The following is a 16661-nucleotide window of genomic DNA, read 5'->3' as shown; positions in this document are numbered from 1 at the left end:
TACATAAAGCTCTCCAGGGGAAAAAAGAAAAAAAAAAAGGTCGTTTATACGTTGAGTTGCTCTGCTACAAAACACTAAATTGCAACCTAACGACATGAAAACTGGGTCTACCAAGACAAAGCTAAGTGCTTAAAATTAGGACCAGACACCTATTCAGCATATGGAATGTGCTTTTTGCCTTTTCTCGTCCCATCCCATCAGTTGAGTCTGGTCTAATGGCTCTATTAGTCAGTTCACAGTACCCACCATCTACATCATGTCTGTGTAAAACACTCCAACTCACTTTCCAAATGTCAAGCATTACTAAGCAGGGGAAACATTGCACTCTGGTGCCTCAGATTTGCATGCAGAGTATTTATAAACGCTTCCCTAACATTTCATTTTTCTGCAAAATTTACACTACCCCAGTTTCCTTCACACTGAAATATTAAAAGAAGTGATCTTTGTTGAAGTTCATCAACACTTACGAAGGCGATCCTGAACGTCACTAGCTGCAGAATTTTTAAATTAGTTAAAAATATTTCTCATGTAACCTCCTGTATTAAGGGCCTAAATAATTTATTTCCAAGTGCAGCTCAAAGTTTCTTTACACCTTCACTTTTTAACGACGGCTACACTGTATAAATATATTCTTCCGGGGGGAGCAGTTCTGAGTCGGGCCGATGACTTTTTCTGCATAAAACAGCAACACTAATTACTAGTCCTAACCACAGCACACTGGTTTACGTTCCTGTTGAGGAATATACCACAGTAAGGTTTTTTCAATGGTTTATTTTGAATCTACTCTTTGTAAGACAATAGAGACGGTGGCAAGAATTACTGTCAAAGATCAGGAACTTTGCACCAAAGACCGCTTTCAAGTTAGTGGTGCAATGCCCTTCCAGCCACATGGGAAACACAGTTGCTACCCACGTGTTCTATGACTATCGGCACAATTTCATAAGCATCACGCCCTTTGTACAACTATACTCTGACCCAGCAGCTTGAACTGGCATACCGCTTTTGGGAGACCACCACTAGTTTTAAAGTAAAGAGGATTTCACCAGGAAAAAGCAGCTCATTACCAACCTTGTGACAGTTTAAATTGTTTATGCCTAGTCACCAATTCCTCTAAAATCTGTAAAACCCACCAGCTTCTGAGTATTGCTCTCATTATTGTGCCTCTGATGATGCAAAAAAAGGTCAGCACCCAAATTTGAGGTCATCTGAACATGTGGTGTACCAAGAAAAGCCTCCCTGAAAAAAAACCCAAGACAGCAAACACTGTAATTGCTCTCATCCCAAGAGGTTTCATCCTCCCCTACCTACTTTCTAGATTTGACTTTTGCCAAACTCAGCCTTCTGCAAGGTCTGAAGAGCTCAAGCAACTTTATTTTTTAATGAAGCTGAGAATAAATGATTGCAATTACGTACTTTAAAAAAAAAAAATCTAATCACGTTAAAATCTTGATGTGATGACAAATTTTGCAGTCTTTAGTAAACCACTGCTACTTAACTGACCTTACTGCTTTGAATTCTGCATCTCATCCGACTTCTCCATTGCACTCTGTAACAGCTATCTGCTTGATTTAACAAAGCACTTCTACTGGGTTTGTTTTCATACAGCGACTCTTTTGTTCTTAAGAATGGACTGGGCTTTCTCCAGATATTCATGAGGCACTCATACCCTCTCGAGAGACAGCGCTTTGCAAATAAGCCTTTTAATAGCCACCCTTCAAGTGTTACTCTTCTAATCCACAAAGAATCTGACATTGTGGGTCCCTCCGCCCCTCTTTTCGCTATCTGTCGTTTTGTTCTTTACATCCTGCCTCTGTCCTTGGCCTAAAACGCCAAGGACGTAACCCACAACCGGTGAAGCTGAAGACAGGCGGTGGGATGCGACTGCACCGGCGCTTTGTCCGTTAACTCCACACGTGCGAGCGCAAACGCAAACGCATCCCATCACACTTCCAACGCGTTAGGACAGTAAGTCTAGGCAATTTGCTTTTGTAATTCTTTGCCCAAACGGAAGCTCAAACAATCCTCTAGCTGAAGGGACCTTTTTGCCCTGTTACAATACATTCCTTCTTCCGTAATTATGCTGCACGTTCAGCGTTGCCGGAGCGAGGGCATGAGGGATGGCCAAAGGTTGGGGAGGGCACCTGGACACGCACGCTGAGCTGGTCCATGCAAAGGCGTGCTTCTCGCACCCAACTCCTGGGAAGTTACGCTCAAATGCCCGAATGCTCAGTAATACTCCAGCCCTGCTCCCTGCACTCCTGTGCGCACAAGACACGGAAAACGACACCAGGAACTACAAGTAGAGATATTTTTCTTGGCTAATTAAAAGACTGATGTGAAGAAGTCAGATTGCATGTCAACACAAGTACATTTGACCAACAGCTTTTCATCTTGTGTGAAGACCACAATAAGGCTGCTTTTCCACCTTCACTGGAGCCTGACTGATGACAGAGATGCCTTGTGGGAAGACCATACAGATTTTCAAGGGATTAGTACAGAGTAAGCCTCAAGGAACCCAAGTCAGCCTAAAAAATAATAAAAACAAGCCAGAAACCAACTGACCGTAAAAGAGGAGAAAGATCTACTGCTTTCAGGTGTAATAATATCTTCTGGAAGTAATGACTAACTCAGAAGCATTCTCCGAGCTCGTTGGTAATTATTCAACGCGCAGCAACAGAACAAGACAACAAAAATAAACATTATGAAGCGCTGTGAACAGTAGTTCTGCGCTGGACTATTCATTTGCGAGGGATCCAGAAGGTGAAAAATCTTCATTAAACTGAAAGAGCAGGGAAGGGTTTGTTTTTACAGATCAGTCTCCGCAGAGGGTCAAGAGGCATTACGAGGGAGGACTTGGGTACAAAAGCCAAGAAATAAGGAATTTGCAGTTTTAAGCTCTACTCAAGACAGCAGACCCACAGTGATCAGTGAGGACTCACTTACTAAATGATTTAACACATTTTAGGATTATTTTAGCTGAATGTTTCAGCGGTGCCCTTTTTTAAAGAGTCAGTGAATTACGACTGGTCTGGGAATAATCCTTACGCTGGCACATGAATCAGAAAACAGGATCCAGCAGAATGAACCCCCCCAGCACTTCACTTTCAAGACTTAGAAGGCATTCACATCAGTTGCCTAAAGGCAAGGATTACAAAACAAGGGGATTGTTTCCTTCCACCAGTAATATTTCAAATTTAAAAATTAAACTCACAGGTGGAGGAAAGTATCATATTCCTCTTATTTAAGGCAATAACCAAAAAGACAGGAGCGAGCCAGGAGCAGGGTTCTCTTTCTGCAGTTGCTGCACACGAGGCCTGCAGAGCACGTCCCACTTGCCCACTGACAAATGGATGCACCAGGCACAGGCTCAACCTCGTGCGTGATGGTGGGACCAAGGACTTCACACATCATGGACAGCCAGCCCCAGGGACGCTGCAGAGCTATACCTAACTGTGACCAATTAAGCTGTATTTCTGCAGAAATACAAATTCCAAACTGGACAGACCTTACCCTCAACAAGGCTCTTCTACTCAACAGCATGCAGCCTTCCACATGCTCAGTACTAGATGTTCAGAGTAGAAAACTGTGAGAGACCCCAAAAGTACCTGAGTGCTCCCAAGCTATAGGGCTGAAGCCTGAAGGGAAGAGTATCTGAAGCCAAAGCAGAAGTGTAATAGCCCTACAAAGTTTTTAATCATTCAAATGTACCTCTCTTTCCTTTGAAAACAGTCTAAAACTTGTTATTCTTACTTACCAAGTTTCCAAGTTGATTAACCTCTGATATTGTCAAATTAAATTAGCAGTTACATCAGCTGTATGATGTATAAAAAGGGCAAATATAATAAATAAATCATATTTCGCTGTTCACACAGAACATTTTTCAATTCCACATACTAATCAAGCCTGTATACCAAGTCCAAATACCACATCAGTGAATTACATTGAACATTCGTGGTGTTTCCTACCCTGGAAAAATGACTATGAACTCTCCAGCCAGTGGTATTTAGCCTGGGAGAATTATGCATGGTACCCATCTAGAAGTAGTGACTTCAGGACAGAATCAGGTACCTGATGCACTGTACCCACAGAGGTATGGTACGCTATTACAAGGAATGTGACATATTACTTACTCACTTAGGGGAAAGGAGCAACAGACAAGGGAACAGAAAAATAGGCCTTTAAAAGGCATCTATATCCACACACACAGACACCCGGCTCTTAGAGCTGCAGTAAGGGCAAATACCAACAGCCGTCAATAGACGGAACGAAAATCTTCACTTGTGCACTCTAAAGCAGTGGTTTTTTTCACACCTAGTGTATTAAAAAATGAAAGCCAACCAAGCGAGGATAGCGAGAACAGGTTCTGGACAGCAGCAGGCTGGCTAGCCCAGACTTGGTGGTGGCTGGGCAGATGGACATTCGCAGGAGCTGGGAAACCTTATGTTAGAGTGGCGAAAAACCTTCTGCCAAAGCGTGAACAACGTTCCCGTTGCTGCCTCTGCACATGCATCTTCCCTTGGTCAAGCTGAAGAAACCAAAGCAAGTTGAGAAAGGTCAGAGATTCAGGAAGGTCTCCATACACCTGTCCCACCTCTGTCTGCTCAGGACCATTAAAAACATGCTGCAGAACCTGAATGCCACCTGCATGCACCCGAGACCTTCTCCTCCACAACATTAGCACAGCGTGCAGCACACCAGGTCTCTTTCAGACAGGGCAAAGGCGCATTCAAAACCCCACCTGTATCTCCATACTGCGTTCTTCCGCTTGCCGCTGATTGTAAAGCAATTGGAAAATAGGGATTGTGTTCATACACAAAGGCATTAGACAGATCAGATGAAATGGTAGTTGTTTTTTTGATATCCCACAGAGTTTTAGAATTAAACCTGGATCATAAGCTTATTTTTCTACATTTGGAGTTGTGTGCCTGTAGCATAGGATGGATTAAATAGCAATAAATTAGAAATCAATGGAAAATGAAAAACTTATTGCAGAAGTAAATTCTCAACATTATCATGAACTTTAGACCTGCACTGCAGGTTCATACACAAAACCAGGATAATTCTACAAAGCCACCCCCTGGATTACATATTTCCTATTCTCTGTCCTCGTATCTTCCATAGGGATCTCTGAGAAGTTTCCAAGGTTGTTTCAAGACTGTTTTCCCACCATCCTGGCCCATCTTCTCCAAGTAGCCATAGATTCCAAGAAATCAGAGAGCAGAGCCAAAAGCAGCCCATTATTTCGGCCAAACTAGGAGTTTGACAACTTCAGATTTGAGGCTTCTATTCCTAGTTCTCCCACACAGACCTTATGCTTTCCTGCCTTGAGCCACGCGAAAAATTTGCATACTACGGGGAAAAGGTCTGCCCTTCAGGTGACGTACAGGACACCAGTTTGGGTCTGTGGTAAGCGAAGGTGACCCATTACCTTTTTTAGTGCTGGCCAGCCAGCATGAAGACAGATCTAGCACTAACGACTCCTGCTCCAGGCTGAAACGACGCAGCAGCAAGGCGATGGGAGGTGAGGCAGCTCCCTATCAGGGAAAGGCAGAAGCACTGGGACGACCATCAGTTCAGCTCATACGTGTGTCTGTCCTGCAGAACATTCAGAACCATGGTCCTTCCTCCTCACCTTCACAATGGGACCAGAGTACCTTAAAGCCACAGCAGCAGCACCTCAGTAGGTCACACACATGGCTCGTATGTGGCTTTGAAAAACCTGACCACTCCACATCGAAACATCAAAAATAAGGATGATGAGGAAAGCATGATGGTCAAATGCTAACTACTAAGTTGGTTAAATATTCAATACTTGGCTCCCTAGGTATATAAACCTAAATTAGTTTTCTTCTTAATTCCCGCTTTTAAGAGGATGAGCAAGAGGTGAACAGACAGAAAGTGACTGTGGAAAGACAGAGATGGACACCCTGGAGAAGGCAGAGGAAGCAGTGAAACAGACAGTTTGGGTCACAGAGCAACACTGAGAGGAGCACAGGTTTTAAAAAAAACCAAAACACCAGAGACCAGAGCAGGGATATCCGAGAAAAGAATTGAGGCTGTAGAGACTATCTTACCTAACACAAACACTGCTCAGGACTGGGGAGGCCAGGGGTCTGGGCTGGGGACAAAGCCGCAAGCTTACTCTAAGTCCCAGATCATAGGTTATTCTGCACAAAGCCCCAGCCTGGAAATTATGACAGCAAAGGCATAACACAGGCACAACCAAATACCCATCCTTCTTCATATAGCTGAGATTAAAAACTGAAACCAGTGAATTCTAAAGGCTTAAACCAGGAGAACATGAAAACAAGTGTTTCAGAAATCCTGTTTCAAAACCAACTTTTTTTTTTTTTATTATTGCTCAGGGTTGCAGCAGCAGGATAATTGCTGGGTTCACAGAGGGTCCTCTTGTTCCTCCAGTAATGCTTCGCTGGGGGAAGGTCACCACCAGGCCCCATGCTGAAGCCACTGACATTCTCCTGTATTCTCTTTCTGCAAGTGTTTCTGACACAAACCCTCTTAGTGCTGCAAAACCTAAATTAAATAGGTAAGGCATGCCAGCGTCCAAGGACTGGTTCAAGCGTGTTGATTTTCACCATTATTTTATTTCACCAACCCTCAGAAGAACCCCATACTGTTAGAAAAAGATTAACCCCGCTTGTTGGATCCCAGCAGACTACGTTTCTCCACCACACTGCGACAGGCTACACAGAGCAAAATCCAGAGCCCTAACCCAGTTATTATAGCAGGAATCTAAGGTAAACTGGAAAGAGATGGAGCTTCCTTCCTGGAGTGCCAGAGCCATGGCTACACTAGCTACTTCCTAATCCCTCCTCCAGTGGCCACATTTTTGAGGCCTTAAACCAAAAAGGGAGTTAGCAGAAAGGCCCTTTACGTGAGGGCTTTCCAACATCTCATTTCTTTCCGTAGCCGGCTCATGAGATGCACTTTGCTGGTCCTGCCCACCCACATCACCGACAGCAGGACACCTCCATCACCCACCTTCCCTCTGAAGCTTTCTGCTTCTCACATGCTGCCCTCCCTTTCACTCAGCGCTGGGGTGGGGAGCCAACGTCCTTGAGCAGAGCCTCTAAACATCAAAGAAGGCTTTTCTCCACACCTAGCCGTATTTTTGCAACATGGGACCACAGCAATGTTTTTATGGGATCCCCCTATGGCCTGCAAAGTCCTTCGCTAGATGCCTGACAATACGTTTCATTGCAAGTGGCAAAGCTAAACAAGTCTGCAGGAGAAAGGTCAGAACTGAGTACCCCCTCCCTACAGGGTATCATTTTTTCTATTCCAGGCTTCAAAAACTTCTTCTGGGAAAATTTTCTATTTCCCTTCACATTTGTGAACTCTTTTGAACCCGTTCTAACTCTGAATGGTACAGAAAGAAAATGCAATCACTCTGTTCAAAGCATATCTAAAGGTTTACACTGATTTGCTACTAAAAAGTCAACCCCTATAAACTATAACTTAAAAAGGATTTTTTTAAGATAAAAAAAATAGAGTCATACTTCATCAGATTATTTAAAAAAAAAAGGTATAGTTGTGCATTCAAACACCCAACACAATCAGACCAAAGACCCAGCTAGCCTGGCATCCGGGATGCAGCAGAGGCCAATGGACAATGCTCAGGATGGACCTAGATCTCAAAGTGATTTATACTTCCCATGCCCACGTTCTCCGTGGCTCCAGATCACCCTTGTCCATGGCCTTACTGGCTTTACAGGTAAAATAGACATTTGAGGCATGTACAAACCACACCGGCTCTTCTTCAAAAGCTTATAAAAGCTTACAACTGCTTACACTGAGAAGGTATCACTCACACTGTGCTCAAGGGACAATTCCTGCACAGCCCTCTACGCGTACATTCAACATGCACCCACCCACCACCTGAAGGAAGACCAACAGCCTGAGCTCTCCCCAAGCCAGCAGGCGTGGATATGCAGAGCCGCAGCAGCTCTCCAGCGGCTGGAGGGGAGGTCAGGGTTGCTGGCAGTGGGACAGCCAGAAGGACAACCCTCCTCCCCTTCGATCCACGAGCTTTTAGCAGCCTCCCCAGACCTCCTGTTCATCTGCCAAAGTCAGCTGTCGGGTCTCTGGCAGCCCCACAAAGGTAAAGCATGTCCTGAAATAAAATTTTGAAAGACCTTGAATTGTGGGATTCCTATTTTTTTTTATTTTAGCAAATGGGACCAGAAATGGATTGCTAAGTGTGACATACGATTCTCCATTATCTCTACAAAAAAGCTGCCCAATCTTGAAAAAAATAAAATACTCCCAGATGAGTGCTGGCATACCAGACAACAAGTACAGACACAAAGAAAATGAACATTAACAAAAATATTACCTTATAAAGGACCCACACACACGATGGAAAGGCGATCAAAACAAACCCCCCAAATTCAATAAATAATAAGAGAGCTACCACACCCCCACAGGCTAAAATTTTTGGAAACATTTTAAAAAAGAGAACATTCCTCTTCTTCCCAGACAGCGCAGAAAAAACAAAAGCACACATACTACAGTGAGCGGTGAGATAAAAAGTCCTGGGGCTATTCCAGCCAACACTTTGTCTCTTGTCTCCCATCCCAGAAAACCCTGGCAACAGGAATTCTTGAAGGGGGTGTAGATTTTTAAGACACAGCGCACAGCAACAACAAGGATATGTGTAAACAGGCAGAACGCACCACTTGGAGTTGAAAAAATTGAATTGGTTGTCCAAAATTTTTTTTTTCTGGAATTGCTAAACCAGCTTTTTGGTAGTTTTACCGTCCTGTTGCTTCTTTTTTAACAAGCATAAAATTATTTTGTAATTGGCTTTTACACAGTGCTTGTGGCCCTAAAGGAGAGGCGTGGCCATTCCTCCAGAAACGTTTGTCTTTTAGAAAGCTGTGTTCATTTGTCGTCACAGGGCTCAGTTCCCTCCCCATCCAAAGGCACAGAGTGCTCCTCTGCTTAATGCAGCAACTCACTGCATGCAAAACCATCAGTAACGTTTCTTTCCTGTATGTTAAATGGCTGGGTTTTGCAAAAGGAACGATTCTGGGACGTTAACAGAGGAGAAGCTCTGCTCCACCGTTACTTCAGACACAAAGAGGAACGTATGTGAAGAAAAGCAGGGAGAGAACGTTGAAGGTTTTGAATGACTGTGAACAGTTGGTGTTTGGGAGTGAGTGCCGATACTGTTCACTCTTCTGTTGCCTCTGAAATAATTTCCGTAGTAAGAGCAGCTTGTGCTGTCCCAAGGGATGAAGTGTCTACTGAAAGCTGCTCCTCAAAATTAGACAGTGATTTTGCATCATAAGCTTGGGGTTGAATAAGCCCACTGAATTCCCAAGTCCTGTGGTGGACACGTGTGAATGGCGCTTCATTCAGCAGCTTGCACATGGGCAAACTTTCACAGGCTGACAACAGCCTGATGTGACTCAACACTTTCACTTCGTTTGCAGTTCTTGCTGTGAAAAAGAGTATCTAGAAGTATTAAAAGGTGCAAGAATCTTTAAAAGGAGCGAGAGGTTTCTTTCCAGCTGGTTTTTGTTGTTGAAAATGACTGTCTGAAGACAACACCCTTGCTTTATTCAGAAGTAAGCTGGGATGGGTAAAAATTGTGGGGTTCTCAGTAGTTTATAGCAAGAAGTTTGCCCTTTGCTCCAGTCAGGCGGTACCAATTGGGCATGTGTCAGTCATTAATATGTTGCATTGTTTCTGTGACTTCTGTACTTCATTATATGCCAAGGCTTTTTCATTTCCTTTTAGGATTTGCTGCAACTGCTTGGTAAAGCAGATGCCTAAAGTTTTCATTTCTGTAGGCATGTAATAGCACAGCAAAAACTTAGTCACAGGCCTGATGTTTTATTCTAACTTGGCTTTTCTTTTTTAAGAGAGCTTTCAGATTACAAGCATAATGAAATGCTGGGAGCTCTCTGGGAGCCTCCTCCAACTGTTTGCTTTCAGCTCACTCAATGACTTTTTCTTTATATTAAGACCTCTTCAGACAGCCTTTTAGCGAGTGTGATTTCCCTTTGGAAAAGGAGCAGGTCTGTCTGAAGGGGAAAAGAATCAATCCTCATTTGCAAGTTAAGTAAGGAAAAGGTTAAAAACCTGATCCCGATGTTACTCTTGTAAGCTGGATATGTCTTTGCTGCTTCCCTGACACCCAAGTCAGGGAAGGCTGAAATAACTCACAGTCTCTGGGGTAGATTGTGGCTTTAAAAGGTCTTGCTTTTCCCCCCAATAACTGCAATACTACTGCTTAACACTGGTTTTAGAATTTAACACCTTAGTGGCATTAAGAACTTGGGAATCGAGCCGTGAAGAAGGGTGGTGCTTGGTTGCAGAGGCACCAAAATGGCTTAGAACTTGCTTTTGAACGTCCCCAAAGAGGAAAAAAAATCCTGCTTCCAGGCAGGATGGTAGTGCCAAGGATTTCTGGTTTTCTCTTGGGATGTCTGCAGCCACAACCATGAGTTGGTGGCAGTGACATAAATCAGGTAGGTTTTTGTGTGTTTTAGCGTAATGAGAATAAAACAGCATGGAAGGATGTTAGAGTAGTTTTGTATCAGTCTGTCTGCTGTAATCCATCACTTCTGCTTGCTATTGGAATTGCCTGATTCTGTATTCGACTCCAAAACTGGTGGTGCAACACAACCACTCTCTTGACAGCTATTTTAATTCTGATTCCTTGACATCAACCCAATCCATGGAGGTTTATGCACAATTGTAGGTTAAAAACAGTCTTACAGACTTCTGTGAATATCAAAGTCCTTTTCTTATGCTTTTTATTTCTGTAATACAGCAATTCACAGGAAGAGAGAGGATTTCTCTCTCCCCACGAAGGAGAAGGCTTTCCCTGCCCTCATGGAAGGGGAATGCTAGGCAGCAATGCATGGAAAGCTGGGGGGATTTAAACCCAAAAAATAGCAAGTACACCCTTCTGCCAAAGCCAGACTATTACAAGCCAATGAAGAACGCATTTCAAAGGCAGAAGCTCCTTTTCCTCTGTCCTGCTCTTGGGCTCGCCTGACATTTGTCATCTGGGGTAGTTCCTCCTTCATTTGCCCCTGCTTGAGGCATCACAGCAAGTTCCTTCATTCCCTGAAAAATTACGTTTCCTCCTTTTCTAAACAGACAATGAGTTTTCCAAGGAATTCTGGATTTCCCTCGTTATTAAGCCCAGTGTGCACTTGAGCTGTAGTACTCCACCCCATCCATCAGGGATTTTTTTGCCTCTGAGAATAGGACAGACATTACAGCAAAAGAACAGGAAAATTGAACTGTTGTTTGACTTTTATCCAAATCTAGTTAAAGACACAGATGTAGGTCCGTGATAATTTTTTCTGCCTGGATGATGTTTGATGATAGCTCTTCCCTGCACTTCCCACCCACTCGCCTTTTGGTCCCCTTTCTAGAGGCTCAGGTTGCAATGTCTGTGGCATTCCAGTGGCTGCAGCTGGGAGACCAGAGCCAAACCCAGACCAAGTAGCTGCTTTGGGGCAAGACTTTGCAAAGAAAAAGGCTTTAATTGCTCTGTCTTTGTTATTGAATGGAGTACACCAAGAAAATCCAGGCATTCTGGCAATGCTCTTTCTTCCCCCCCACACCTGCCCCGGATAATTGCCTGCAGAAGGGTAGCACAAACAGATAGAGAGGCTGGATAAGAATCACTAAGTTGTCCTATTTTGCCTTCTTTATAAGGAGAAAAGAGATATGTGTAGTTATTCAGTGCACGTTAAATGCCTAGGGAATATTAAAAAAGAAGTATGCAGATGGCCACAAGCAGTGTTTAGGTAGGCTTTTTATAATTTTAGTAATTCAACTTTAGAGCAGAGTGCTGTAATTTCCTGCTGCTCCTCTCAGAGCAGTATGCAAATAGGTCCTAGGATGGCTCCAAATTAAGGTGAAAACATTTAAGTTAGGTCACACCTTCAGTGGTCATTGCCTGATCATGGTGTCCCCAAATAAATGCTTGATCTGTTCATTACTTCTAAGTCCTTGAGTGTTTAAAGTGTAAATCAGACTTTTCTAAACAGAGAACCAATAAACCCCGATGTTGATTTGCTTGAGTAATGGCTAAAGGAATTGGAAAGCAACCAAGATTTACAAAATCAGTTTTTAATATATATTTGTGATCTGACACACTTGGAAGTGCGTTGAGATCTTGGAAACGGAGTACCTGAACGTGTGGTTTTTCCAAGGAAGTGTGATGAATGGATAGCTGCTCTGCACTCCACCTCTGTGAGCTGCGTGCTGAAAACACTCGTTTTGATAAAACAGCTTGCCTTTAGAATTTCAGTGGTCAGACATCCCCTGCCTCCTGATTATCAGCCTGGCTTGCCTGTTTTGAGACCTCAGGTCCCACCCTGTTTGCACAATTCCAGAGATGCATTTTAGATAAATTTTGAAATACGGGTTTCTGTTTTGCGAGGCAAACCTAGCCAAAGCCTGACATTTCCTGAGTAACAGAAATCTGTAATTCAAAAGAGGTAATTTTTCTAGAATCAGAATGAATTTTTTTTTCTATTTTCTGTAGAATGGAAATAGAAATATGTTGTCCTCTCAGAAAAAAAATAGAAATGGAACAGAACAACCAGTCTCTCCAGTTCACACACAACTTGTGCCTAAAGCAGCTGATGCCCAAGTAGGAAGTACTGGTCGAGAAAGAACTGAGCACCTTTGCTTCACATGCATCTTCCCGAGGCTTACCTGCAGGGAAAGACCTAGAAACTCCAATTACTCCAACTTGCCCGTTTCCCCCTACACTGAGTTTTGTGGACTTGCAGGTTATCCCGTTTGGCAGGAGGAACCTAAAAGCCTGAAGAGCCCTGGCTGCAGCCAGGCTCACCCTGGAGATCCCCATGCTCCCGGAGCGATGTTTTGGATCGTGATTGGCACTTGAGCTGGTCCAAGGTGACACCAGAGGTGTCAGCTCAGGCTCTTCTGTGGTTCTGGTGTGCTACAGAGAGCCCGGGTTTTGTGTTCCTAGGTACCAGGGAAGTTAAAAATGAGGCAGATCTCTGATGAAAACCTGCTTGTATTGCAGCAGCATTTGCAAACCTGACAGAGAATGTGTCCAGGAACTTAAAAATAACATTGACAGAGAATGTGTCCAGGAACTTAAAAATAACGTTAACCAGAAAATTATCAGCCAGGGTTCTCAAGAGGAAACGGAAGAACTGCAAATACAAACATTACAACACGTGGTCTGTGGCTGCCTCAAAAATTAAATTCCTTGCAGTTGGCACCAAGTTAATCCAGGAATACCTCCAATTTTCAGCAGAAGTATTTTGTGAAGTTGCATTTCTTTCAAGCCATAAATGCAAATTTTGGTCTCTAATTTAAGGGACTGGTCAGTGCATGCTACGTAAGTGCTGATGGCTTCAGTTTCTGGTTTTAAAATCGGGCACATTTGCAGGTGCCTGACAGGTTGCAGATGCGGTTTGAGCGGGCTGAAGGAAAGAGACAGAACCTGCTGACCTGAGGGAAGGGTTTGGGGAGAGAAAGCCCAAGGCTGAGTAAGGTCAACATTAAGTTTAAAGGGAAGTGCTTGCATTTTTGGGTTTAATGCAGTGTCACAGGTCTGGGTTAGATGAACAAAAAACAGGCAGTGGGAACTGTGGTGTGCTTGCAGGTGAGGATGTCTGCTCACAGGTTTGGAGAAGGAAAATATTGGAGAGGGGTGCTTTTCAGGTGATTTTGCAGTGCTGGGCAAAGTCTTCCCGCAGCGGGTGCTGCTGATCCTCTTTGTTGTACGAAAGACGTTTCCTCCCAGAACTGTTGTGGAGGTAGGAACTTCGCACTCCCAGATGCTGGGACTTCCCAGGCACATGGCATAAAACCAGGCCGGAGCTGTGTGTTCGTGGTGACTTTGCTGTGTCTGGCATGCGTGGGTCTGTCTTAATTATGAAGAGCTTAACCATATTGCACAGCCATAGTTAATTAAATCTGAAATGTGCTGTGCTAGAAAATAACTGGTATGTGTGTCCTGGGCTTCCGCTAATGCCTCTTGTGGGCAGACAGCTAGCATTGGTTTTGCGTTGTCCTGGCTTGGTATCTACTTGGCAGATGAAGAGTAAATACGACATTTATTAATGTTTATTAATGTGGTCTCAATAAAACAAAACAAACCAGGGCTGAAATAGAGATGAGATTGGTTTTGTGATAATAAATTTAAATGGGAAGGCTTGGATATCCCTGGGAACATGACTCCTTTTAAATGCAAATCATGTTGTTTACAGGTACCTAACTTTAATAATCTATGCACATGATCAGAATTTGTGTTCCCAGGAGCTCAGTTCTGGCTGGGAATATACACGAACTTCGTTAATATACATATTTTTTTCCCCAAAGTACTGAAACAAACCCAGGAGTTTTCAACACGGCAAGGTGTGATAAGCTTACTCTCAGGAGCGATGACTTGCAGCGCAAAGGCTAGTTTGTAGAATTAAGCTACTGTGGCAAGGGAAAATGCATCTTCGTACATCTGGCTGCAGTAACAAGACTGTCGTGACTGTGCCCCTGTACTCGGCACCAGTGAAGCCACACCTCGAGTGCTGCATTCAGTTTGGGGCCCCTCACTCCAAGAAGGACAGAGATGCTGGAGCGTGTCCAGAGAAGGGTGACAAAGCCAGGGAAGGGTCTGGAGAACAAGTCTGATGAGGAACAGCTGAGGGAACTGGGGGTGTTCAGCCTGAAGGACGCTTGGAGTAAACCTGATGGCTCTCTACAGCTCCCTGCAAGGAGGGTGTAGGGAGGCAGGTGCTGGCCTGTTCTCCCACGTAACTGGTGACAGGACAAGAGGAAACGGCCTCAAGTTGTGTCAGGGGAGGTTTAGATTGGATATTAGGAAAAACTTACTGAAACAGTGGTCAGGCACTGAGACAGGCTGCCCAGGGAAGTGGTGGAGTCACCATCCCCGGAGGGGTTCAAGGAACGTGTAGCCGTGGCACTTGAGGACACGGTCCAGTGGGTACGGTGGTGTTGGGTTGGTGGTTGGACTGGATGATCTTATAGGGCTTTTCCAACCTTTGTGATTCTGTGATTGTGTAGTAGTTCTGCTCAGACATCCCTGACCAGGTGCTGTGCAAATGAACAAAAACAAAGCATAGGGAGAAAAAGCCCAGAAAGCAAACCCAGTGCAAATGACAGAAAACTGAAGGTTTGGATGATCTACTCAGACCTGAGTACAAGTGGTTTAAACACCTCCTGGCTTCATGCCCAGCTGCTTCTGCTTCACTTGAGTCACATCTCCCTAATTCAGAAAAAAAAAGAATGTCTAAAAACCCTTTAAAATGAAGCCTTTTCATTATCCCTTGAGAGAGGCACAAGGGAGAAATACCTGTAACTGAGCATTAGAAGATGCCTGCCATCTGGGTGGGAGGTACAGGGATACAGCAATTGAAAGCTCTGTTGTAACATGAAATACTACTGTAAAAGCAGTTTTCAGAGTTCTGTGCACAGCGCTGGAGAGCATATTTTCATCACTAATTCTACACTGCAAAACGTAAAAGTCTACTACCAAAGTGTAAAAATAACAAAAATACAGAGTAACTTGTCTGGCTTGTTTGGTTAGCACAGGCCATCACTAATTCTACACTGCAAAACGGAAAGTCTACTACCAAAGTGTAAAAAAACAATAACAAAAATACTGAGTAACTTGTCTGGCTCGTCTGGTTAGCACAGGGGAAAGGAAAAAAAAAATTGAAATCCATGGGTAAAAGAAAACCAAATGGACTTTTAAAAACCTGGAAATTACAAATTGCTTTAGTCTGCAGAGGTAAGGGCTAAGAGTATGTGTAATTGCCACTGAATAAACAGCTAGCTTCTCTTTAAACTTTGGCAAATTTTTGACTGGAGTGGCATACATAACAAATAGCCTTATACAACCTAATTATATTACCAGAGAGCAATTATATTGGCATCCCACACTTAGCAAACAAGGCAAAGAACAGCCCTTTCAGAAGATGAAGTTCTGAGGATGACAAAGAAAATGAAATTTCTATATGAAAATATATATGTGCGTTATGATATTCAGGATAAACATATTAGAAGAGTAATTCTCTATTGACTTAACCCTCTCATAGGAGGGCTGTCACGTATCAGGACTTCACACTGAGATGGTATCTCGATTATAACATCTCCGACAAGCAGGCTGCACAACACCAACAAATGCTCAGATGCTGAAAGGCCTGGAGGGAGGAAACCAGGCCAATGCCATGATGCTCCCTCATCCCACACTGAGATATTCAAAGCAGAGGTCCTAGCACTCCACTTTTTCCTCCTACTGCAAAGTTTCTTGTATTTTAATAGCCCAGGTTAAGAAGTATTTCTACAGATTATACAGTTATTGCATGCATTTCAAGGGAAATCATGCGACTGAGCATAATTTCAGTCATGATTGTCAACATGAGCAACACTTTATTGCTGTCAACAATACATGCCTGAGACACTAACAAATCATACTAAAAAGATTTTAATTCTAACTCTGAGAGGTCAATACTGTAGGCTTGAAATCATGTTTACATACAGAGCAGAGCCACAGCAGCATTCTGTCCAAACAACCGGAAGTGAACATTTTTTAATATTGTCCTCTCTCAGTATGTTCCCAGCCCTTATGCCTTTATATCCTTCTCCAGGTTCGCCCCGCAAACACAGAA

At 43.6% G+C, this 16661-nt stretch overlaps 1 protein-coding gene across 1 annotated transcript in view; it reads right to left on the bottom strand.

Annotated features, from left to right (window-relative positions):
- LOC104506276 (protocadherin-15-like) overlaps positions 1 to 16661 on the bottom strand; it is a gene marked incomplete at its 3' end in the record, with an annotated part of 35028 nt that overhangs the window by 5162 nt on the left and 13205 nt on the right. The window contains exon 3 of the mRNA XM_010147175.1: positions 5429 to 5534. Within this exon, the coding sequence (XP_010145477.1) occupies positions 5429 to 5534 (106 nt within the window). The remainder of the gene's footprint in view (positions 1 to 5428; positions 5535 to 16661) is intronic.

The sequence above is a fragment of the Eurypyga helias genome, unplaced genomic scaffold, assembly GCF_000690775.1.
Source record: "Eurypyga helias isolate BGI_N326 unplaced genomic scaffold, ASM69077v1 scaffold12912, whole genome shotgun sequence".
Classification (NCBI taxonomy): Eukaryota; Metazoa; Chordata; class Aves; order Eurypygiformes; family Eurypygidae; genus Eurypyga; species Eurypyga helias.
The sequence above is the reverse complement of the archived record's forward strand: the minus strand, read 5'-3'. Positions and strand labels throughout refer to the sequence as shown.